Here is a 25,282-nt window from a genome sequence, read left to right as displayed (position 1 = left end):
TTTCCTAAGGCAGGCCAAAATCTACCAGTACAAATTAAAGCACATGAACACTGAGCTCTCAGATTAACTGATCACTGAAGTCTCATTTATGCAGTGGTAATAATGTACAACATATTTTTGTTGCACAGGGTTATCTCATGGAATTTTTTCTTTCTCCCCATTTTCCTATTAGCTCATTGCTCCACAAACACCTCCAACATTCTATTGGTCTTGCTTTCAATTGGCCTATGCTATGGACATTTTTACACAGCCCTGACACCAAATATGACAGACTTGAAGAAAAAAAACAAAACAAGCTAAAGAGAAGTGCTGTGCTAGAGGTATATTTCATCACAAAATACACTCGTTAGAAAGTAACTCTTCATAGAATCCAGTTGTTTTTAGTTGGGAGGTTCACTTTGGAGATGAAATGGAAAATATGTTCTGACAATGTCAAAATTATTCTGCTTCCAAATTACTTCTCCTTTCAAATTCTCTTTGCATTATTTTATCTTATAATGGGACACATGAAAACATGAAGATGAAACAGAAAGCAAATGCAACTCACACTATTTTAGATCAACTGCTATTGGTTCTTTTTTAGTTTTCCCCTGAAAAACAACAAGCTGAGGAAACTTGGGTTTATCTGGAAGGAAACAAAGCCTCTAATTTTAAAGTCGTAAATCAGAACATAGTTACAGCATTATTGGATGGTACAGCTGAATCCAAAAGCAAACCAGTGGACATTATATCTCCTGGAGCACACTCTTTCACTCAGTACAAAGAAATAAATGTCTAGCAAAAGGCAGCAACGGATCTCAATTTCTGAACCTCAGAAACTAGGATTTAAAGCTTTGAGTTTGTTTTTATATCCTTTTCTGAAGGAAAGGAGACATAAAGCATCTTTATAGAAGTCTTAATAACAAAACCCAAAGTCTTCCTGTTCTACTACATCCACCTTACTATGGATCACATTTCAGAATCTGGCCTTCAGTTTCATATTCCCAATAGGAATTGCAAGATTACCTAAGTGACTTCAATTGCAAAAGTGAATGAGTATCTATATTCCAGTAATACTGTTCATAGTTACTCTGAAACAAAGTCATGTCAGTTTATGTCAGGGGACGACACAGCACAGTGTATCTCCTCTATTTATTATTTCCTTTGTTTCTGTGTATATAGACAACAATGAAGCACTGGTAAAGATGGTAATTTGTTCTAAATACAAAGTCTCACACATCTGCTCTTTGATACTTAAAAATTATTTTCTACTTTATTTATTTTCTAAGTGAGGCCCCTCAGCTTTTTGGTTTTTCTTTTTGTTGGTTTTTTGGTTTTGTTTTTTTTTTTTTTAAAGTCACATGGATACAGCATTCATGTTATGTTTATTCACCATATATTTGCGGTTTCCAATTAATTAATCCAGTTGAAATGTAAGCTTAAATCCTAAATGCTTACCTGTATGGTACTATGCAAAAGCAACTTAATTTCAGAATTCATGAAAACTTAAGAGGATAAAAGCTTTGACAGCTTTCAGACATTTAAAAAAAATTACATAATACCTGCAAAACTGTCTGCAGTCCTTGTAAACACCATCCTCTTGCAGCCAGCTACCAGTGTATTTACAGTTTATCCTTCTCCCAGAATCTCAGATTCTCTACTCTCTCAACAGACAATATGCACTCACCATCAATTCTCCTTCAGCCACTCTTAACCTTGCCAAAGTGGAATAATCACACCATTCTCATTTGCTCCCCATCAGCAGTCTTGAGGGTACAGTGTTACCATGATGTATAATTTGTTCATCTTTAATTGTGCAACTAAATCTTGTTACTACCTTGATAATATCGTTGCCTTATCTGCCACAGGTCTTAAGCAATATGTATGGCTAGACCTGTCAGCCTGTTTTCTTCAGACTTTTCCTAGTCCGCAGTCTGTCTTCTTTTCCACCTCTTCACCCTTGACATTGTCCACTAAACCTGTAAGGCTTTCCAAATCTGAGTGCTCCATCACAGACTATAAAAAAGAATTTAAAATAAACTAAACTAGTGACAGTAACTTAGATTTAGCAGTTTTGATAGCAGTTATTGGAGCTCTAAATGCAGATAATCTTTAACTATTTTAAAGTTGCTAGAGGGTTTTTGTGAGTTTGTGGCTTGTTGTTTGGGTTTTTTTGCTTTTTTTTTAACTCAGCTGAAGCGAGAACGCCTGGAAAAGTAAAAGCAAAAAAAAATCTGCTGTACACTCACTTTTTAAAATCTACTAAATATATCCATATAAGAGTAACTGATTTGACCTCTCATCATTAAATCCCAAGTAAACCGACTCATTAAGACAATGCTTCTCAGAAAGTGCTCTTACAAGTCATAGGAGTGAATATATTTAAGGCAGAGATATGTACCACACCTGGCATATCCTGCTGTAGCAGAATGAGTTGGTATCATCATATCAAGGTAGGGAAGTGTCACTACCACAGGCAGTTTATGTAAAACAGAGTCAGTTCAGACATGTTTTCACGCTGACCATTTGCTGTATACACTGGGTGCTGCAGCATAGAAATATGGTCAAGGCTGCTTACTGCCTAGAAGGCTTGAATTCTGGGGAGTAAAACCAGAAAATGTTCCCTTGGCTCCAAGAGCATTCATCCCAGTTTGGTTTAAGTCAATTCAACTTTGCAATGCTACCCGAATGAGACGGCACCTCCTTTCCGCATTCAGCAATGCTCACACAGACATACAGATAACAAGACCAAACACTTGGCCTACCTGCAAACCAAACCATTTTAAACAAAATCATTTACTTTTTTTTATTTTGATCAACCCAGTCAGCTTGTGTTGATCAGAAAACTATGCCCTGATGACTACTTATAGGGGATGTGAATGAGAATGTTAACTTCACACTGGACCAATTCACCCAAGGTGAATGTGATTAGAGCGCATTTAACTGTTTTCAACTTTCTGTTCTAATTTTTCCTATTTGAAGAATAAACTTCTCTTTTAGTTGCAGGAAGTAGCATGGTATCCCTAAGGAAATAATGAATGCTTTTATGTATTTGAACATCTACAGTCTGTTTCATATTTGACAGCTACGTAAAGTCCTTGAAATGTTGAGTGACTGGTACTAAATCACTCAGGAGAAACCTCTTCTAAAAGACAAGTTAAAATCTTAGTATTAGTTTCCTTTCCAGTCTCTGGAAAAAGAAATCTTATTTCTGCAGCTGCAGATTACACAAATGAAGGAATATAAACACAGAGGCAAGTACTGTGTTGAGCAACAGGTCAGATGTTTCAAGAATCAAAGTTAGACAAAGAACAGCACTTAAAAGGCTTCATCTTAAAATAATGAAAACATTTTTGACCCCATTTTTCAGTAAGAGGCAAAGTACTGGTCAAGAATCTAAGAGAAAATGGTCTCAAATTGTACCAGAAGAGGTTTAGACTGTATAGTTGGAAAATTTTCTTCACCGAAAGGGCTGTCAAACACTGGAACAGGCTGTCCATGGAAGTGGTGGAGTCACCTTCCCTCCACTTATTTAAAAGATATGTAGACATAGCATTTAGGGACATGGTTTAGTGGAGGACTTGGCAGTGTTAACAGTTGGACTTGATGATCTTAAAGGTCCTTTCCAGCCGGGTTGACTCTATGATTCTATTACAGTAAGACTGTGTCAAAGTAACATGTTATTTTTAGCTTCAGCTTCCAACACTGAAAGTCCTGGTATCAATCTCTGCTCTGATGATGGGATAAGTCTCTTCTTAGGATATTTTATGGAAGTCTTTAAGATCTAAACCAGGTATTTATATGCCTCCCACATAACTCAGACTCCTGATTTTTGACTTTGAAACCTCTACATTCAGTGACAATCTTCGTGGCTGGCACCTTACCTAATAAGGCAGCAGAAACTGGAAGCAATGGGAATAACAAATCTAACGGGAGAATAGGCTACACATGAATTGGGGCAAAGAAGGCAACTGGGAGACAAACACTGTTGGGAGTAAACTTTTCTACTTGGAACACTGCTCAGGCTATACCACGTATGGGAAAAAACAAAAACAAAACCAAAAACAGACAAAAAAAAGTTAGTTTTAATCATACATCCATGTGACATAAGCCTCATGCAATTAATACCTGTCATGCAGAGTAAGATCTTAGGAACAAAACAATACACACACACATTGTCACTGATAATCTTTAACTGGCAACCTGAAGAGCCTAATTTGTCTAAATATGTCCATGTCTACTTGGCTTTTCACACATTTGACCACATCTATTATTGATTTCTACAGCACTTATCTGGCAGCCACACCACCTCCTCAGTACCCAGAATCTAATGATAACACCATTACTCAGCTTCTCTTAAGACACTTAAGTAATGCACCAGCATTACAGAGATGCCACCTTAATGGCAAAGTAAGAGATAAAGACTCATCCCTTCACCTGAATTTCATTCTGAAATTGCCTCCCCTTCCCTTTTTTTTTTTTTCCTGTCATTTCCAATAGAAACTCTGATCATATGGACCATTCAAATTCTGGCACTGCCTAACCCTTGAATGACTTCATGACTAACCCTAACTGCAAACCTTTTTTAAAATCTCTGAGCAAATTTGTATTTGTTTCCTGAGGGTCTTCTAACATCTATTTTAAAAGGCAAATGACACAAGTATAAGTTCTAAGTACCTTTTTAAAGTGAAAAGACAGTGTTTCATTTGAACAATAGTCAAGCAAAATGTTGCAGCTATTTTGGACACAAAGTCAAGACTAACCTCTGGACTCAGCCCAAACCGCATTTGAGGCAAATAACATTTTTCTGAGAGATTTTGTACAAACAAAAAATAAAACGCAATGGCACATAATGTGTCAAGCCAATGCATTTCCACATGATTATTCCAAAGACTCCTTAGATGGCAAACCAGAAAGTGATTTCAAATCTACTGTTATCTGTAAAATATAGATTTCATATATTCTATTTGGTTTTGTCTAATAGTTCTTACACCACCCTGATAGAGCAAATGAAAATTGGTTAAATGTTCACCATACCATACAAAATTTTACATTTGTAAGCCAATCTTTCACCTTAACAGCACCACTGACAGCAGAAGATCTAAACAAAGATCAGCCATTTCCCATCAAATGAGGACATAGTCCTATCCTTCTTTAATTTTTTTTTTTTTTTTTTTTTTTTAACCTTGTCCTGGGTTCAGCAGTAGCAGTCATTTTTCTCCTTCTTGGTAGCTGCTGCAGTAACACATTTTGCTCCCTTGGGAAGAAATGACAATGAATTAATCACTTTCATCAGATGGCATGCTTCATACTGAATCAAAAACTGTACTGAAGAAAGAATATAATTCTGTTGACATGACAGTTTTCAAACTAGTCCCTCTTGCAGAGGTCTGCAGAAAGAAGATATGTGTTTCAAAATCATTTTGTGGTAACAGGAAGATTTAATCCTCCTGCTCAGTAACTGCATTCAAAAATAAAAACAGGACATATTTCAAACACCACCTTGAAAAAAACTCCCATGAAACAAGATGCTGAACACACTTTTACTACACTTACTAAGATCAGTCTTTTTTTAAATTCTGTTCTTTATTAGCATTGCTTCTTGTATGAAGAGCTACACTCAAAAACGATAGTATAGAGAGATCAAAACACAGTCCAGAAAAGTTCGCAATCATTACAAAATTTAGATCACACTAGAATAAAAAGGAGTATCCTGAAGAAACAAACAAACAAACAAACAAAAAAAAAAAACAAACCACAGAATGGGGCTTAAATGGAAACAAAACACAAAATAAAAAGTTCACCAGTGATTTAGTTCAGGGAAGAGCTGAAAAGTGTGTGCAACTCCATTTTTCAATTATTTCATATTTTCTAAAGTTAAATGCTTCATGTCTTTCCCAATATGAACCAACTCCCTCACTAGATCAAAGCAATAGGACCCTTTTAATACAACAGTCTGTACCACCTGAGTGTCTGCTCCAGTTCTACTGAATTACAGCAGCATTTCAACACAGTAATTAAGCCTGTTTGACTAAAGTCAAATCAACACACGGCAGCGTAAGTTACGAAGTCCTTCCAATATTTTTTTTCCTTTAAACAATAAGAAAAAAACTCACCACAGATGAATTCAACAATTGCTTGGAAAAACCATCACTGTTTACTTACAGCTCTGAGTATGTACCTACTAATCTGACATACTGGTCTACCTCCAGCAATCATTAAGCAATGTCCCCCTTTTAGCTAGGAGTGGTTTGTGGAATTATTTTTACTGTGCCTATTTAGAAAACCTGAAAAATTGTGTTTCAGTTCAATGACCTTGTGAGGTCACTTGCTAAAAAGCAAGTAACAAAAATATAACCTTTTTTATAGCTGTTGTTCATTAAAACTTTTTATTCCCACTATAAGGAACATCCCTTTTTCTTTCTCAGTAACAGAAGCTGTAAAGAACTTGTTATGACAGCAGTAAGTCCAAAAATTTCATCTTCATATTCCTTAAATAAAATCAAGCTTCTCCAAGAAATGTTGAATTTCTTAGTAAAAGTGAGAGAATGTTCTGCATGAATACACAGAGATGTGCATGTTAAAAACCCTAACTTCTTGTTAGTGCTTAAAGAAGGGAGAGATTATTCACTTTTAATCTTAAGTGATCTTACTTTAATTTCAAAAACACCCTACTCTAGAGCCCTCCTTATGTTTTTCATTTGTCGTAACTGTTGAGTTTACACAACAACTATTCCATGGTTGGTTTGAACACATTAATTCAGAAAAAAAGACCCACAGAGGATGGACGATGATCTTGGGAAATCTGTCAGTTCCTTTGGAAAACAGTCTCCTTTTCCTAAAGTATCTCTGAAAAGACATCTTGGGTCTGAATTATACCTGCTTTAGCAGGTCCTTGAGACCAGCCTGTTACGGTCTGGTAAGGAATTGTGCAGTTCCCTCTTACTGTTTCACAAAAAAAAAGCCAGACATGTATTCTCTAGGATAGACCTTTTCCGAAATGGGTACAGAGAATGTAAATAACTCCTCCTTTCAGGTTAACTGACAAGACTCAAGACTTCTACTGAATGCCAGAGATTCAGCCCCAGGAAAGCATTTATAGAGATGAGTTCACACATTACTACAGCAAAAAAATGTAGTAAAACAGAAAAAACAATATGCTTATTCGGTTAAATTTAGCCCACTCTTTTGAAACAATTCAGTTAAGCCCCTGAGACTTATGTAAAATACAGCTTCATTAGACTGATTAATTTATGTGATATAATAAGCACAAATTCATCGTGTTTGAAATTCTATGTTACTGTGCAATGTACAAAGTACAGAGCACTAGAAAGCTCATCAGATGTTTTGCTAAGACATCCCCAAGTGTTCTTGTAGTGTTGTACCAAACTATATGCCATTTTATATAGATCACCATATAAAAGCTTATTTAAGAAAGCTGCAGGGTTTTCTACAGCTTGGGAATGTTACATTCTATAAAGTAGTAACAGCACATGGTAACCTTGAAAATTTGCAAAGTGCATTTGTAAAGATATTTAGCCATAACCCCTGTACATACAAAACTCTAAAACATGTTTAGTTTAAGTACCTATAAAGGAGCTGTTCTATACATATATTGTATTCATGAAGGAAATCAATATTTTGTTTGTAAATATTATGTATCCTTATACAAAGAACAGCCCCAGATTACTGTTGTGACTGTAATGCTACTTTGCAAAGTTTCATACATATGCATATGCTCAGAAGTGTACTTACCCACTTTCTATTTTTCGTTTTTAAATTCAAATACTCATTATGAAATAAAGTGGCTACTTTTCAGTCATCTTGAAATAGAAATTAGGAAATACCTGAAACTCCCACAGTCTTCTAAGACCTGGCAAATAAAACACCGAGTGTTTTCAAAGTAACCACATTGCCAGTTCTTCAACCAACAAACCAACAGGCCATTTGCCAAAAATTCCCCAGTGTTTTTAAGGATAGGGTTTTACTTTTCATTTTTTTATTAAAAGATTGGTCCTGATCTTTAAGAAGTTTCCTACAAGGAACTGAAGGCAGATAATACAGCAGCCTCATTCTGCTGCCACCGAAGAGTATAAAATGTATGCCCATTCTTTTACAGTTATAACTGAAAGCAAAGCAGTAAGGGAAGTCAGGGAAGGAGTCTTAGTTTGACTTAAGTAGAGACAGAACAGCCTCAGGCATAACAACATTTTCCTATGTTACTAAAATCACTTTCCGAGCACTAAAAGAAAATGACTCATTTTAAGACTTTTTTGTTGTTACAGGGCAGTCTATACGACAGTTTCTCGTATAATTCGGTCACAGTTCACTCAGTCTCTCTTTAGATATTCTCCAGTTCAGTGGATTACATCCCAAAATGAATACAGAATGAGGTTCAGGTTCCAGCCACTGGTGAGATGTACTCATAACAGGGCTGCTAACTCAGGATCTAGTGAAAAAACAGTTTCCTCATTAAAACATAAGCAGAGTCAACAAATACAATTTTTTAAACAAAACCGATCAAATGACAGCTGGAATCAGACACAAGCACACTGTTATCAAAACCAACAGGTGATATAAGTCAGTAACATTCCAGCCTGTATCAAACACTTGAATGATGCATGAAAACATCAACAATAGTCTCAATATCCAGGGCAAGTAATTCTCCAACCTAGCTCCTTCCAATTTGAAGCCAGCATCACTACTGCTTCATCTTGCACTCTACTTCTTGTTGTTTAACCCCAGGCAGCAATTGAATGAGTTGTACTTCTACAGCTGCTGAAGAAGTTGCAGCCACTCACTCAATTTCCCACCCTCACCCTGACTCGCCCCTGGTGGGATACGGAAGAGAATTGGAAAAGGTAAAACCCACAGGTTGAGATAAGAAAAGTTTAACAATTGAAATAACATAACATGTAATAATAGTAGCAGTATTAATAATACTAATGAAAGGAGAAATAACAAAACAAGAGAGAGGAATAAAACTGAAGAAAGACAAGTGATGCACCATACAATTGCTCACCACCCACCTACCAATGCCCAGCCTGACCCAAGCAGCGATCTGGGCCTTCCAGGTGACTCCCCTCAGTTTATATACCAGGCATGATGTGCTGTGGTATGGAATATCCCTTTGGTTAGCTCAGGTCAGGTGTCCTGTTTCTGCTTCCTCCCAGCTTCTCATGCGCCTCCTCACTGGCAGAGCATGAGACATTGAAAAGTCCTTGGTCAGGGTAAGTACTACTTAACAACAACTAAACCATCAGTATGCTATCACCAAAACCAAATTTGCACATTATTTAAAAGTATAATTTCACAAGATTAACCAGATTAATTAAATGCACAATGAAATTCACAATCTTCATTGTTGAAAGTAATTTATGAACAACCATTTTACTTAATTTTCATTAATTAAAAAAGCATGTTTGAGAAGCAATCTGTGCAATAACTCTAATATTTTCTTTTAAGGAGTTTACAGTATTGTCTTCCAAAAGTATTTTCTGAAAGTATTGTACTAAATACTGTTGCCTTTTCATGACTGCATTTTACTAATAACAAAGAAAAACAAAGTGCTAACAAAAAACTTCAGAGAACTGAAAGAATAGCCACTACATTCTGTATTATAATAAGCACTGGAAAAAAGGCTTTAAGACTTCTCAATCCTGATACTACACAGTACGAAAATATGGGAGTGTAACTTTAGTTTTCATCAAAAAGCTAGAGTGGTAAATCCTTTTTTTGGAATAAACTCCCAAATCACATGCATAGCTCCAGCCACCATTATAATTCCAAAAGACAGAATCCTTTGGAAATGTCAAAGTCAGAAATGAATGTCTAACTCTTTAATCATTCAAAACTTGACAAAAGCTAATGCCTACTGACTGCCATTACTAACAGCATTGGTACTTACTCCTCAGAGAATCCCACAGTGAATTATATGTTAAAGAAATTTCAGTCTACTTCTGGTTAAAAAACACCATAGGTACTTCAATCCAGAAGAACTGAAGACACTCCTGAGACAGCTTTACTGGCGATCAAAAGGTGTTTCATCCATACAGAGCCATTAGACAAGTGCACTGTTAACAGTGTTCTCCAAATAAACAAGGAAACAAGACAGACTTGGAGCCCCACTGCGCCACAGTTAACTACACAACAAAATCCAGGAGTAAAACAGAGCACTGGATAAGGACTTTTAAGACACTACCCTTTACAGAAGTCCAACCAACCTTTGTTAAAACAGCATATTTAACCCTAGTGATAGATTCAGTGATGGCACCTTAAACTTTGAAAAGATGTCTCATGCAAACAACAGCTCCCTGCCTCCTTAATTTGACAAAGTATTGCTGCTGATGGTTTTAAGCCTCGTAGGCTCTTTAACTTTGTGACTGCTGTTTAGTAAACCATTTTGTTGTAGAGATGATGTCCTAAATACACTTTTGAATTGGGGAGTGGAGCTGTTAGAGCAGTGTATTCATGCAAGTTTATTCAATAATCAGCATCAGCCATATACCTTACTAGCGCTCCAGTGACAGAAGGGATAAGTAATTTTGTATCTTCCTGTTCATTATGCAGTTGGCTAAAGACTGTATTGACTACTGAGCAATTTAAGATTAGAAAAAATAGAATTGCCAGTTAGCAAATTTAGGATTACATGATTACCTTCCTGCCAAGAAGTAAAAGACGTATTATATGCTGGTTTACAACTGGATATCAGCACCGCAGAGATTGAAGAATATTTTTATTACAGCATTTTTGTCTGATATTTTTTATTTACTAGTCCTGGAACAGACACTTGCCAAAACAGTGTTTTTCTCCTCTTACCAAATGCTTAACCAGAACACCAATATCCTTAGGGATTTAACCTTTCTCAAGGAATATTTTAGTTCCAAAAAATATTTTCTTTCCATTTGCCACAAATCCTAGAGAAATCATTCTACAAACCTAGTCACAATTCACTATGTCATGAATAACAGAATGAATATTTTAAGAAAATATAACAACTTACAAAGACCATAGAGCAGTGCCATCTAGTGCTAGCCAACATAAATATAAAAGTTCACATTAATATGTACTGCAAATAAAGTGAATATTATTAATAACTGAGGTTCATTCCTGTCTTAATTTCTGAGGCAAAATAATTGTGCAGAAAGCTGTAAGAGGAATAATGAGTTGTATCAGAGTTCATGCACTTATCACTTCAAGAGAGCTCAGCTTTTGTATTTTGAAGTAAAAATGCTATTGGCAGCAGATTCACAGGAAGAACCTATCCCCTAATTACAAAGTGTTAGAAAGGGGTTTAATATTTCCAGTACTCTAAGAGTTACACAAAAGAAGTATCAGCAAGCAGTACCTCTGTTGTTACCTCTGAAGGATGTACTTGATGATTAACTGGAATTAAACTACAGAAAAAGAGTAGGTAGGTCATACACAGATCTAAATTCTTTTCCTGGCAGCTGCATAAAATGGCCCTGTTGTACTCTAAATGAGTTAGGAACCCTGACTGTAAATATTCTTAAATACTAGATAATTTGGATAAAAATTCTTATCCAAACACAGGAAACAAATATTGCTCACTTTTTAATTTATCAAATATTTCATGATCAGCACCTGTTAATATATTTTTTGCATACTTTCTTCTATGGTATATATACAACCACTACAAATCACAGAAATATCATTTTGGGTCTCAGACTTCAAAATTGTACAAAAACCATGCAAAACTGTGTGTGCACAGCTCTTTTAAAATTAACATCAGCTTGAATTATGAGATAAGTAATAGGTTGTTTTTTGCAAGTATGAACACAGAATCATAGAGCAGGGGTTTCAAAAGAGCTTGAAGTTACGTATCTATTTCAGTGAGCCTTAATATTCTAAATCTTTCTGCTAAGTTAAAAATGTACTGTTCTAATTTAAATCCATAGAAAGGACCACTCTACTACGTATATATTACAGGATTACTTTCTGCAGTTTTCTACCTATTTCATAAAGACTAAACTAGCAGTAAATTACATAGGTTTTGTCAGTCGCATAGCCTATATGTAACAGAATGTACCAGGAACTTGTCACAGACCCAAAAGCACTACCTAATTTTCACAGGTATCTACAATCAATTTCATATCATGATCATACTGCATTCAATAAAATGTTAGACCAGAACATGCTGTACTTCTACAGCTGCTGAAGAAGACTTACACAGGATACAGCTGCTACAAACTGACTTTGCATGTCTGACACCATCTTTGAACAGGCTTTAGAATTTTCTAGGTATATTCTACTTCAGTGTCTTGCTGTTCTCCATTTCTACCTATACACCCAGGGTGACTATTTGAAGATAGCAAAAATGAAATCTCTTCCAATCAAAAGTAGAAAATTTAAAAAATATACTGCTTATCTGCACGTCCTTCTCTCTACTGGTTTGCCAAAGTGTTTTTTCATGTCCAGAAAACCTAAGACATATCACTAATACCAAGAGAAACACCATACAGTTAAGACAGATAAAGCAGGAATGTAAGCTCTTGATACATTACAGGCACTTATTTAGTGTCTTTCCATATATTGTTAATACCTAGCTAGCATGCAAGACCATGATCTTGGTTACACATTTACTTGTAAAATCCAGCAGCCATAGACATGATACAGGTTTCTCATTCTGTTACAGAACACCTACAACGATGAAGATTAATTCCCCAATAGGGAACACCTCCTTACTTCCAGTAAAACTTAATTTTCCAGCTAAAGAGCATCTCTCAACTGCAAACAGCAATAGCTTCATTACTTTGTAAGAGGCAACAGTGGAAAAAAGGCATTATCTTTAGATGAACCAAACATTCAGTACTGTTACCCTAAACTGAGCTAGTTGCTAATGTAAGTAGTTGGAGGCTACTATCTACCCACACAAGCAAGAATATGAAGACTAGCCTGTGCTTGTCAAAGAGCCATGTAAGTCAAGCAGGCTAGTGATGCAGTAACCAAAAGAGCGACAATTAAACTGATGGTCCTTACTGTCTGGCATCCTTCCTTTAGAAAAAGGTAGATTACTTCAGCAGAACAGCTAAAGCCCCAGAGTAACAGCTAAACCCCACATCCCTCTCCCCAAACACAGTCATGCAATTGTGTAACATGATGTAATGCAAAAGATTTTTTAATAATATTCAGAGCATGCCCTTGTTTGGTTTTTTGTTTTTCTTTTTTGCTTTTCTATTGCAGTTAAAAAAAGGTTTTGCCTGGATATAATACTTTTATAGGTTTGGAAGAGGGAAACTCTCCAGAAATTCGTACTTCAATACTCTCTGGTTACTGTATAATTAACTTTAAAATATTCTGTAATTCAAATTTATTTTCCCATGTTATGACTTTCTGTTTGTCTAATGGGAAAAAATAAAATCACAGAAACTAGCATATGTATTATTAAATATCCTCATCATATCTCTACCTTTTCCATTTCAAAGCTTTAGCATGTTAATCTCAATGTATATGTAGGATTTTAATTACCTACTCATCACAAGGATTTTTTTCTCTTTAACCTTTGCCTGTTTTGAACTGTAGAAAAACGGTTCACATAGGGAAGGTACAAAATAATTACTGAAACAGAGCTAAGTAAAGTTCTGTATCACTTAATCAATTCTTTTTTTTTTTTTCTTTTCATGGACAAACCATTTTATCTTGTCTTTCCATTGTAATTGTTTGACAAGAGATATGTGGTGACTTATTTTGCAGTACCCAAAGAATAACACTGTCCAGTACATAATTACTTCAATGTTGAAGTAGAAGTTTTATCTATTCTGTCACAAGAACTAGCTTTTCCAAAATCCCAAATGATTCCTGACCTGAAAACTCCATCCCTAAAAGAATACAAAAGACCTAAAGACTCCACCCAACTTCCATTTGCAGAATATGGTATGAAAAAAAAACATTTGCAGAATATGGTATGAAAAAACCAAACAAGCAAAAAAAAGCAAAAAACCTTAGAGAAGTGTTTGCTATAAACAACTACAATGTCAAATTATTTAGTTTTGATTTGGGCTTTTTTTTTGTTTTTTTTAGGAACACACATTTGTCTCTTCAATTAAGCTGTTCATAAAACATGAACAGTTATGAAGGAATAAGCTACCAATAAGAGAAGTGTTTGACAGTAAGACTGTAACACATTTTAAGCCATGCTGACAGGGAGAAGGAGGCTGGACAGAACTGTTTCCATCAGCAGATCTGAGTATTTGTCTCCTTAATGTCAGCAGCAGTCTTATATCCTCCTAACATGTTCATCTACATGTTTTAGGACGCTGACTTTGTTTTTCATAATTATTTGTTTGAGGTTCAACATATGAATTCCTGACACAATTTTTCTTCCCAATAGTTGCCTATCCTTCAGGTCAGATATAAGATTTAAAAATAAATTACAGATTCAGAAGTCACTCAGATCCTCAGATATGTATTTTCTCCAGAAATCTTGGAAGCAAGCCATTGCACCCTTACAATTTACTGTAGTTTAATTTCTGCAATTGTTCCACTGCTTTTTATCTTGATACCTCTCTTCACTACCATTGTAGTAACTACAAGGTAACTACTTCATCCCCTATGGAGTCAACAGAAACAAGAATTTAATGTTTTTTAAGCTTTCCTGAATCTACTTACCTACTTTATAACCTGATCTAACAAACTCAATCAATCCCCAATTGGAATGAATTCTTTTTCACACTAGGGCCTGTTTATACCAGGAACACAGAAACATTTACGTCAAATTTAACTTTTCCACTCACTCTTTGAAGGCTTCCACTACCCAAACTGCAATAAATTAACATCTATCTTCACATGGCTGCCTATAGCCCAAGTGCTTCTTTTGCATTGTAAGGTGTGACAGTTCACATGAGAAAACAATCAAAAGCTCGCAAAAGTATTTTCTCATCACATTTGGTTGGTCACACTCAGTATTCCATACGGTTAAAAAAAAAAAAAAAAAAAAAGATGGCAACAGAAAGGACTACAAAGTCATACACTAAGGTAGAATTCTGCTTATTCTTCCTGACTATCTCATGTACTGATCTAAACACAACTCATTTCTTGCTGGTTCTTCCCCACATATTAACATTTAATTCTGGATGGATTAAAAAAAAAAAATTTAATCCTGTTACTACTAAAAATGTAATCTTTACTATTCAACAAAATTATAAATGTCATCTTTTCTTCTATATAATTGCCCTAGTCTGGATAGCTGCATTAGCACTGCAGGCTTTCAGAGGAAAAGTCTTGCAGTCAAATGTGGCCCTTGAAGAAGGGTGTTCAGTTTTCTGAAACTCTTGACAGTTTCTAACACCCTTGATGGGAATAGCAACACACTCTCTCCTTTCAGGAAAATTATTCCTATGCCTAGAAAGCTGCAGCACAGTTTTTAGCCTAAGTGCAGTTGGTTACTTTTCAGAACAGGCAGCCATGTTGATGCTGGGAGCTCAGCCTGGATGGCTCTCTCATTCTCAAACACACTGACAAGAGCACACCACCATCATCCCCGCTTCAGCCTTCCCTATTCCTTTTTTTCTTCAGAAACACGGGATTTTGTCATAAGTAGCCACAAAGCCTAGATGCTCTTTACTGGGGCTATCAGCTCTAGCGTGTCCCAGCTAAGGCTCTGAAGACGTCTAAGAGGTAAAATCCCATCATCTTAAAATCCCTCCTTTTATTTTTTACCTCCAGGGCCTAGAAAGAAGCAGAATATTTTCTTCCCAATTCGCTTGTTTCTCTCCTTGTCACTCTCCTGATGTTAGCTGCAACATTTGTAAACTAGTCAGTGCACCTGGACATCCAGAACTCTCAACTGCTACCTGCCAGCCTGACTACAAATCCTTCTGACAACAACCTGCACAGTGGCACCAAGAATTTACTACATCATAAGGAATGACAGAAAAAATGTTACACATTTAAATACTTACACACTTGTAAGATACTGCTATTCATTCAACCTACCTTTGGTTGGGAATTAACTAAAGGCTTTGATAATCCTGAGAGCATTTTTTTCCAAAATATTGGGATTTATGTCTAAATGTTCTTATCTCTTTCAAAGATTTGAACTGTACACACACAATTTATTTTCATAGCTGTACCATATGAGTTCAGTACAAAAAAAAATCACACTGTAAATTAGTCCCTGACATAATTATGGGTTCGCAGACACTTTCATTTCCCTGGTTCTACCAACGGAATGAACTACTGTTCTAATAAACTGAAACTAGAGTCACTGGAACTAACTGACCTTCGCTGGTATTTCCCTTCAGAGAGCCGTAACACCAAACATCCACACAGACTAAGCACCACTCCTGAAAAAAAAGTGTTTTAAACACACAGCCCCCTACTACCACTCAAAACCTAATGGGATTTACTAACCACTACTGTAACAAACTACAGTAGTCCCATGGACCGAGTTTGACTAATTGATGCAGCTCAAGAACTACTTTTTTTTTGCCACTAAGACAACCCATGCTTTGTGTCTAAATCCAAACTGACTGCAGAGGTTGCAACAGGACTCAGAATGAGCTCACCAAGTTCGACATAGAACACCATGCAAACAGTATCCACAATAAGATGAAACACTGTAATTTCTTCCCTAACCAAAAGAATTTGTATTTTATGGGCAGGTACTTTCAGCTGTACATTCCAGGAAAATACTTCAGGACTCTGGACTGTTTGATCAGTATCTTGCATCCTCAGCAGCCTACTACTGCTAAGAGGAATATGCTGTGTTGCAGTAACAGTATGGTGCTAATAATACTGCTGGGAATATGCCAGCCGTGGGAAAATTTCAGTGCTGAGGCCCACATGCACCATGAATGAGAGTCTACTTGATGTACTGCCACAGAGGAACATAAACCTTTTTCCTTTAAAGGAAACAAAATACTGAAAAAGTGAAGTGAGCTTTTAAACAAAACATTCTCTCTTCCAAAGCTCTTCATGGCCAGTATCTACTGCTGTTCCAGGAGGACTTCACCAAATAACAATTTGAAATGTAGTTTATGAAGCACAGCAACCAAAAGATAAATACCATTTGGTGAAGAAAAAATATGCTGTTTCCTCAGAATCAAAATAAAGTGAAGCAAGTAATAGGAGAAAAGACTAATCAGAATTTGGAAAGAGGACAGAGCAGAACAGTCTAACTAGCTGTCGAGTTCCAAGGCCAGCCTATTCGGCTGCCCTAGGGGTGCGATTCCCATTTCACACTCCCAGTAATGACAGAACTATCAGAGAAAGGACTCCAGTAAAATCCCACTATTCCTTAGAGATGGGGTTCTGTGTTTGTAGAACTACAGGATAGCCTTTGTTCTGCCCCAGTGAATGCCACCCCTATGGCTCTTTCAAGTTTTCAACACTGAAGATAGGTATTCTTAAAAATATTTCGGGGAAAGAGTGTTCTAGCTGACAGCGACTAGTTGCTTTTAATCATTAAATGCAAATATCAGGATAAATGCAATCTTTTAAAGTTTAATTTCAAATAGAAAATGTATATTACCATTGCATGTAAGAATTAAGCAATCTTCCTAACAGTTTTACAGGATATACCTGATTTTTTCATCATTCAAAAGAAACTGTCTTCATCTGAAGAATGGCTTCAAGAAGACATAAAATTTTAATTTAAAAATGTAAAAATAGAATATATATTTATTAAAAGTAATAAAATATTAATTAATTAATGTGTAGATCTCAGCTAAATAAAAGCAATAGGACTGTATAATAATTATTCTTCTTCACTCTGACTAAAGGACAGATGTTTTGCAGTTAATCAAACAAACTCCACAATAAAGTCAGATTTTATACAGACAAATCTTTCTGCTGAATTTAATTCTGTTCATTCCATTCAAATACATTATAGTTTTATTACTGATAATGACAAAATCTTGCTATGATTCTACCTTTTCTTCCTTGCACTGCAACTTTAATTTTGAGACCAACATCTAATTGCTTGATCTGTGCAACTAAAAAAAAAATTTCTATTTTTTTTTTTTTTTAGGAAATGCAATTGGGCTATCAGATGAAAACTCACATGCCCATTTCCTTCAGACACAGTTTTCTGAGATATTTTTTTTTACTCACCCTACTTTGACGATGTAATTTAAAAACTGCTAAGTATGCTATGATTGGGCTTTTTCTTGCAACCCCAAACAGAAGGGACTTTCTTGTCATTTAAGAAAGGACTATGAAAAAGATTAGCTAAAGTGCTACTCAATAATAAGCAGCAGTTTAAAATATTTTCGCTTTAAATGAAATACTGACTTCTATGCAACCTTATTTCTGTTTGCATGTAATTAGGAGTTTTTCTGGAAGGTGGGTTAAACTGTTCACTAATTCCATCTAATGGAAAAGATGTTCACTAAGTACCCACACTGACAAACTGTAACTTCTATAATAATCACCAACCTGAAAACACAAACAGCATATCAATATATAACAAGACTTGCCTACAATCTGCTGATACAGATAACTACTTCAAGTTTCAAAAGGAATGAGAGATTAGACTTTAATCAAATAAAAACTCTGATCAGTATGATTATAAAAAATCTCATGAACTACTGCTTCACATGGTAGTTGCTGAAAGGAAGAGGGGAAAAAAAACCACTAGATTTGCATTTTATCAACAGAAAATGGGTCACCAAAATGTCATTATACAACACAGATGCCAGTTTATCTTCTATGTTTCCTCCCTGTATAGATTTTCATCATTAAGAAATGGAATTGTCCCCAGGAATAAAAAGGCTTATGAGATGGCAAGCAACTCAGTTGCTTGCTCTAGTCAGCATATCTCATAGGAATAATATTGATATCTCAGCACAGAAAGCATCGATTGGTATGCTGCATGTCTTGAGGAGAAATGCCTATAAATTTCAAATACTTCAATTTAATTCTTTAAGGAGTTACCTCATTTATTTTAATGTGTTTTTTTTCTAAAATAACAGAGAAGCCACTCTCTCCAGAAAAGAAGAAAAAGCTTGCTTTTATGCTTTCAAATTAGGGAAAAAAAGTTCCTGGCTGAAAACAGATGAGCTGAGAAGATCTTAGAAAATAAACAGTTAAACTAGTCATTGTACTAATGAGAAATGAGCAATAATTTGTAAAGATTCATAATTAGACACAGTTTAGCCAAATCAGCCTTATAATGACACAGGGATGCCAATCAGTGACTAATTAGAAACAGAATTTTCTTAAATGTCCTGAATATCTGTACAAAATGTGAAGAGAAAGTGCAAAGACTTAGAATCTAGTTAACATAGTGTGTTATAGAACTAGTTGCCAAACAAACTCATTGGCAAAAGGAGGATGCAGCAACACACATACCCAGTACTGTAAAAATTTACTGAAACTGATCCACTTGTGTCCCCCCCCTTGTCCCTCATCTGGATTTTTAATTATCAGCAACAGCTAGAAGGAAATCTACCTTCTCACAAAGGATGAGACAATGTACCAACAGACAACCATACGCCAAGCCTTCAAAACCCCTTTGCCTTTTTTCCTCCAATTTATTCCCTGAGGTTTAGAAACAGTCAAAAGAAACACAAACAAGTAAACAAACAAAAACAACAAGAAAAACAACAACAATAAAAAACACCAGGCAACAATCATACCTGCATGAATTCTAAAAACCATCCCAGGAATCCTCCTAGAATCCTCATCAATCAGAACCACACCCACCCTATGTTTCTGTGATTTGAATGGATCTCAATACACGGTACAAAAACGCACTAGCACACACATTTTTTAAACTCAGCACAGAGTCAGTAATATTGCACTCTACAGACCTCCTTACTGTTCTGTGTTGGAGGAAAATGGTACAGCATCAGAACTACAAACAGCAAATTACTTTAGTCCTTTTTCTTAACTGCAGGATACCCAAATCCACAGTATTAGCTCACAGTGGCATGCCAACATAGTACTAATCACAGTACTTGCGGACAGCTGTCTAAACTAACAAGCTTCTATAATACTTTGTATTCCCTCACCTCTTGCTGCTACTACACAGGGTAACATTTCCACCTAGAGCCCTTTCACAGAATGCATGGGTTCTGTAACAGTAGCAGAAAATCCCCAGTATCTGCTATACTACTAAACCATGCTGTTCATACGTAGCCCGTATTTCCTTCAATCTATGCAAGTGTTATTCCTGTTTTCCCAAGGGGGAATTCAGAGCACTAAAACCAGGTTTCAGGGTTCTGTTTACCTAAAGGAATAATATCATTGTTCTGATGCACAGAGATTAGCTACTGTCAAAATCACTACGTTTCAAGTAAGAAAAGTATGAAGGTGGCACAGCAGCTGAGAAGTCAATCATTTTAAGTGCTGATATGAAGGAAAAATCCCAAATCATATTCTGACTGGGATATTTACACATACAAAGTGACGTTAGCACACCCTTGTGTGTGGTCCGTTAGGGAGCAAAGTAGACCACTCTGCAGCTTCACCTTTACAGGGAAGCACTTCCCGGAAAGGGTGTAGCCCTTAATGGAACTACTGGTCCTTTGACTGCATGTGGCAGGGAGGCTGACCATCTCTTTCAATTCAGTGGTTTCCACTGGAAGGTAGAAGCTCAGGAAAGCGTATCTTTTTCATCCACCTCCTAGCAGTTTTTTGTTTTTTTTTTTTGTTGCGTGTGGACACATACGTTGTTCGTGAATGATGAATAAAAGCCTATATAATTCGTTTAGGGTATATACAGCTGTTTCAGGTGAAATCCTCTTAGACACACTTTCCATTGCAGACCCCTCATTCCCAGATGTGTCACTGTAGAACGTGGGGTAAGGCTTCAGAACTACTGGGTGCATGGTTTACAGGTCATGGTTTACCTCCCTTAATGTTACACAAACTAATTTTCACATCCATTTCCTTAATGCTGTACTTTTGACTGAAATAAAGGCTGCACAGCTCATTTTCATGACAAAGCCACAAAAAAACCTTGTGCTCCTCCCCTATTCTCTCTCTCCCCCCACCCTCCCGCCCAGCACTTGGCAAGCAATACAAGTTCAAATATGATTTATTTTTGAAACATTCAGACGTTTTCCTTTTTAAATGAGGAGGTCTTCTGAAAGAACAGCATTTTGAAATAGCAGCATATAATGAGAAAGCACTGCAGTTGTCTGCTTGGCAAGGAATGCCATAATGGAAAAATGCTTAAGAACATTTTGATGTTTACTCCAGCAACTATGGGACAGGACTTGTAAAACCTTGCAATTTCGACTCGAGACTAGAGAAACGATATAACAGCAGGTGCTGTTCTTCGCCTTTGTTTTTCTTCCAGGTCTGTACAGGAGCACCTGCATGTACCTCGAGCTGCTCCTTTAAACCGGAGTTATTCAGAATCTGCTTTGCAGAAGGCAGAACAGTCTCTTTACCGCCCCCCCTCCCCCTTCCCTTCCGCCCCCCAAAAGCCCCACTTTACTGATGCATGTACTCCAGCCAGCACATCCACGTCGGTAGCGGGCACAGGTGTGGAAGCATCTCCGCGCAGGCGACAAAGGATTACTCTGCTTGTGCCAAGTAGCTGGCAGCCGCAGGAGCACTCCGGCCCCCCATCACACGTCTCCCAGCCAGGTTGGGGAAGCTGCTCCCCAGGTGGAAGTGCAGAGGGGGCTTGATGCTGGGCACGACTCCCCCCCAACCTGCTGACTGGGGCACTCCAGCCCGCCCACCCTGCCGCCAGGCGAGCAGGGTCGTACACTCCTCACCCCAGAGGCCTCGGGGGGCCAGGACACGGCCGGCCCGAGAGGGAGGGCGGCGCCGGGCTCCTCTGCTGCGCCCCGTCCAGCCGGCTCTAGCCCCCGTCAGCTCCCTCCCCAGGGGGCGCACGGCGGGGCGAAGGGGCGCAGCCCCCATGCTGCGGTCTCCTCTTCCCCCAACCCCCAAAAGTTACTCTGCCCTGACGGGTGGGCTCCCCGCTACCGCCACTCCCGACAGCTCCGGGGGGTTCCCCCATCGCTTACCTGGCGGCTGCCGGAGCGCTCCCTCACGGCGAGCGGCGGCGGGGCGCGCCACAGCCGGGGCTGCCTCTGCCACCACCTTCACAGTCCCCTCCCGAGGTGAGCGACGCGCGGGGCGACGGCGGGGAGCAGCCAGAAAGCCGTGACATTTAACCGGGCGTGAGCTGGGTCGCGGCGAAGGAGAGGGTGCTTCTCCTCCCCGGGTGGCTGGGCGGCCGGTCACCGCCCTCCTCTCCGCGGGCAGGCTGAGGGCGAAGCCCAGTCCATGCCCGGAGAGCCAGCCGCAGCGCGCTGCACGAGCCTCCGGCAGCTCTGCTCCTCTCCTCTGCTCCCTGCTGGCAGTCGCTGCAGTCCCTTCCCTGCGGCAGCCGCGGCTGGGTGGCGGGGGCGAGGGCTGGCTGCCTAGCCCACCGCGGGGCCCGGCACCAGGGGGACGGCGGCGGGGCGCGGTGGCGGGCGGACGTGAGGGGTAGCGGCGGGCGAAGCGGCAGAGCCGGCAGCGCGGGGAGGCAGCGCCAGCTCGAGGTGAGGGCGGGCGGTAAAGGGGGGGGGGCGTCTCTGTCAGACGTGGAACGGCTTCTTCCGCGCGGCGGCTCACACACCGGCGAGTCCCCACGAGCCGGCGCCGGCACCTCGGGCAGCGCGGTGTGCGGAAGGCCGGCGTCCGCGCTTACACGCCCGCGCACTAGCAGGCTGCGGCGACGTGCCCCCAGAGCCGGCCGCCGCTCCCCGTTGCCAGCCGCCGGCCGGCCGCTCGCACTCCAACGCCGTGAGGAGGGGGCGTGAGCGAGCGCGGGGCTCCAGCCGGGGTCCCCGTGTGTCGCGGTCCGCCTCCCCCGTAGAGGCGGTGGCGCTGTCGGTCCCCCCCGCCCACCAGTGCCCTCGCTCCGGTCTTGCCTCGCGCTGAGACTGGGCTGGCACCTCCGCGCTACGCCGGGAGCTCGGAACCACCCGGGCCGCCGTGGGGTGCCGCGGTTTGGTGGGGTGAGGGGCGGGGGTCGTCTCCCCTGGGAGCGGAGGAGGGGAAGACCGGCACGTTGGGGCGGCCATTTGCGGGGCGGGAGAGGAGGTCGTGCGTTCGCGGCTGGTGGGGCCCCGCACTGAGACTCTGTCTGCCCGCCCCGGCAACACCTAGGGAGGGCGCCGGGCACCCTCAGGGAAAGGGAATGGGAGTAAGGAGGGCAGTGTCCAGCGAAGCGAGGTGGTGCCGCCTCCTCGGAGGGGCGCGGCGAGGCTGAGGCGGGCCCGAGGCCTCGGCCGTCGCCCGCTGTCCTGTGTTGAAGGAGGCGGCCGCGTCAGAGTCCGTATTGTGGTGTGAGGGCGTCTTCAGCCTTGTGGCCGTCTGCTTGGCTTGTGCCTGATGATGGAAGAGGTGCTGCCTCTGGTTCTTTCCTGAGTTCTCACAAGTCAGGGCTGCGTGGTTTCTGGAGCTCAGTACACCACTTTCTGTCCTTTGCACACTTCAAAATAGTTGCGTTTAACACGTTTTCTAATGGAGGATTTATAGTGTCAGGTTTGTATTGAGTAATTCAGGAGCAGCAGTGCCAGTTCCCTAGGATGATTCTAGGAATGATCTTTCATTTCTTTTTAATTTACTTAAGAGCAGCAAATCTCTTCCCTGTCCGTGGAAACCTGGCTGGAGGCTGCAATCCTCTGGAACCTATATGTTATAGAACTGATAAAAACCCAGCACATTTAAGGAATTTCTCTTACCAGCAGGAGCACTGATATGAAAGTGACGAGTAATTGAATGATAACTGAGTTACTCATTTTTTTGGCACCCTCACTTCCGCACATGTACAAGTGTTTGTGTGCGTGGTTTGCATAGCTTTTTGCTAACACGGCAGTGTAAGAGGTAAATGAAAATACATATAACCGCATTTTTCAGAACCGCAGCACAAGTTTTGTTGACAGTGGAAGACTCTGGATAGCAAAAGCTAACACAAATGAAACTTAGCCCCTTGTGCTTTTACTACAATGTTTTGTCCAAGGTTTGGTTTTGATTTTGTTCGTATTTTTTGAAAAGTATCCCAAGCAGTAGCCTTGGTAGCCATACTAAAGAGATGCATAGCAGAAGCTTTTCCCTTCAGCTTGTGTAGTCAGCTTCTGTATTCATTTCAGTGTTATCAGGGCTTCCTGTTTTCTTTTGTCTCCATCTCTGGCATAAGCCACCCAAGTAAGGATTCTAATACCAAAGAGGAGCAGTATCCTGGTATCACCTGGGGTAGAGTTAATTTTTTCCTAGTAGCTGGTACAAGTGCTCTGTTTCCAGTTTAGTCTGAGAATAATGCTGGTTAACATGTGGATGTTTTAGTTGTTACTCGGTAGCGCTTACCCTGATCAGTCTTTCGTGCTCTGCTAGTGAGGAGAGGCACAAGCTGAGAGGGTGCAGTGACAGGACACCTGACCCAGCTAACCAAAGGCATACGCCATACCACAGGACATCACGCCCAGCGTATCCACTGCGGGTAGTTACTCGGAAGGGCATATTGCTGTGCAGACACGTACTGGGCATCAGCTGGTGGTGAGCAATTGTATCATGCATCACTGTTGTTTTTATTTCTTTTGCCCTTTAGTTTTGTATGTCTTTCCTTGTTATGTCGCTTAGTGTTAGTATTATATTGTGCTTTAGTTATTAAACTGTTCTTATCTCAGCCAATGGATTTAAAATTCTTTTGATTCTCTTCCAGATCCTGCCCAGCGTAAGATGGGCAGAAAGGAGAGCATGAGTTGAGTGGCTATGTGGTACTTTGTTGCTGGCTGGTTTTAAATCATGTCAAGCAACTAGCTACCTTTAGCCACTAATAAATACAAAGCTGAAGAGCTGTATCTTGACCTTGGCTCTGTGTCTGGTGGTGCTGTAATACATGTAATGCACTCATCAATAAACGGAAGCACTGCTAATCCAGAATCACATGCTATACAGTTTATCCACAGAGAAGAACTATCGTTTATCCTCCTTTATATAGAGTATCTTAGAATTAAAAACAAATGTTAGGAAGGAATAACCCATAATAAAAGGACTGAGAGCTCCTGCAAAGACTAAAGAAAACCCAGAAATAAACAATACCTAATAAAACTATTTTCATAAAATTAACTCCGTATTGTGAAGCTGTTAAGGGGATTCAAAAGCAATTGATCCATTGACTTTTTCAAGATAATTGATTTTTAGAAAGTGCTGACCACATGGTGCAGTGTTCCTACAAGTAGTCTCAAATTGGGTACCAAAAGCTGTTAGTTACTACTGGGTCCCAGCTGCTAAGCTGTAGTTAGTTTAAAAAAAAAAAAATAAAAAAAATAAAATTCAGAAAACATTGCTGTGGTTTCTGTCAAGTGCTAGTAATAGAGAGATCGCTGTT

General features: G+C 39.4%; 1 protein-coding gene across 1 annotated transcript in view; it reads right to left on the bottom strand.

Annotated features, from left to right (window-relative positions):
• The window catches only part of LOC133277084 (serine/arginine repetitive matrix protein 1-like), a 186,155-nt gene extending 163,182 nt beyond the window's left edge, over positions 1-22,973 (bottom strand). The window contains exons 1-2 of the mRNA XM_061468647.1: positions 22,660-22,973; positions 21,927-22,555 (exon numbers count right to left, since the gene is read on the bottom strand). Of these exons, the coding sequence (XP_061324631.1) occupies positions 21,927-22,555; positions 22,660-22,973 (943 nt within the window). The remainder of the gene's footprint in view (positions 1-21,926; positions 22,556-22,659) is intronic.
• Between the last annotated feature and the right edge of the window lie 2,309 nt (positions 22,974-25,282).

Source organism: Pezoporus flaviventris, unplaced genomic scaffold (assembly GCF_033815535.1).
Source record: "Pezoporus flaviventris isolate CSIRO_AGI_PZ_B2104156 unplaced genomic scaffold, CSIRO_AGI_Pfla_v1 ptg000050l, whole genome shotgun sequence".
NCBI classification, from domain to species: Eukaryota; Metazoa; Chordata; class Aves; order Psittaciformes; family Psittacidae; genus Pezoporus; species Pezoporus flaviventris.
Note: the sequence above shows the minus strand (reverse complement) of the source record. Positions and strands in the feature narration are given on the sequence as shown.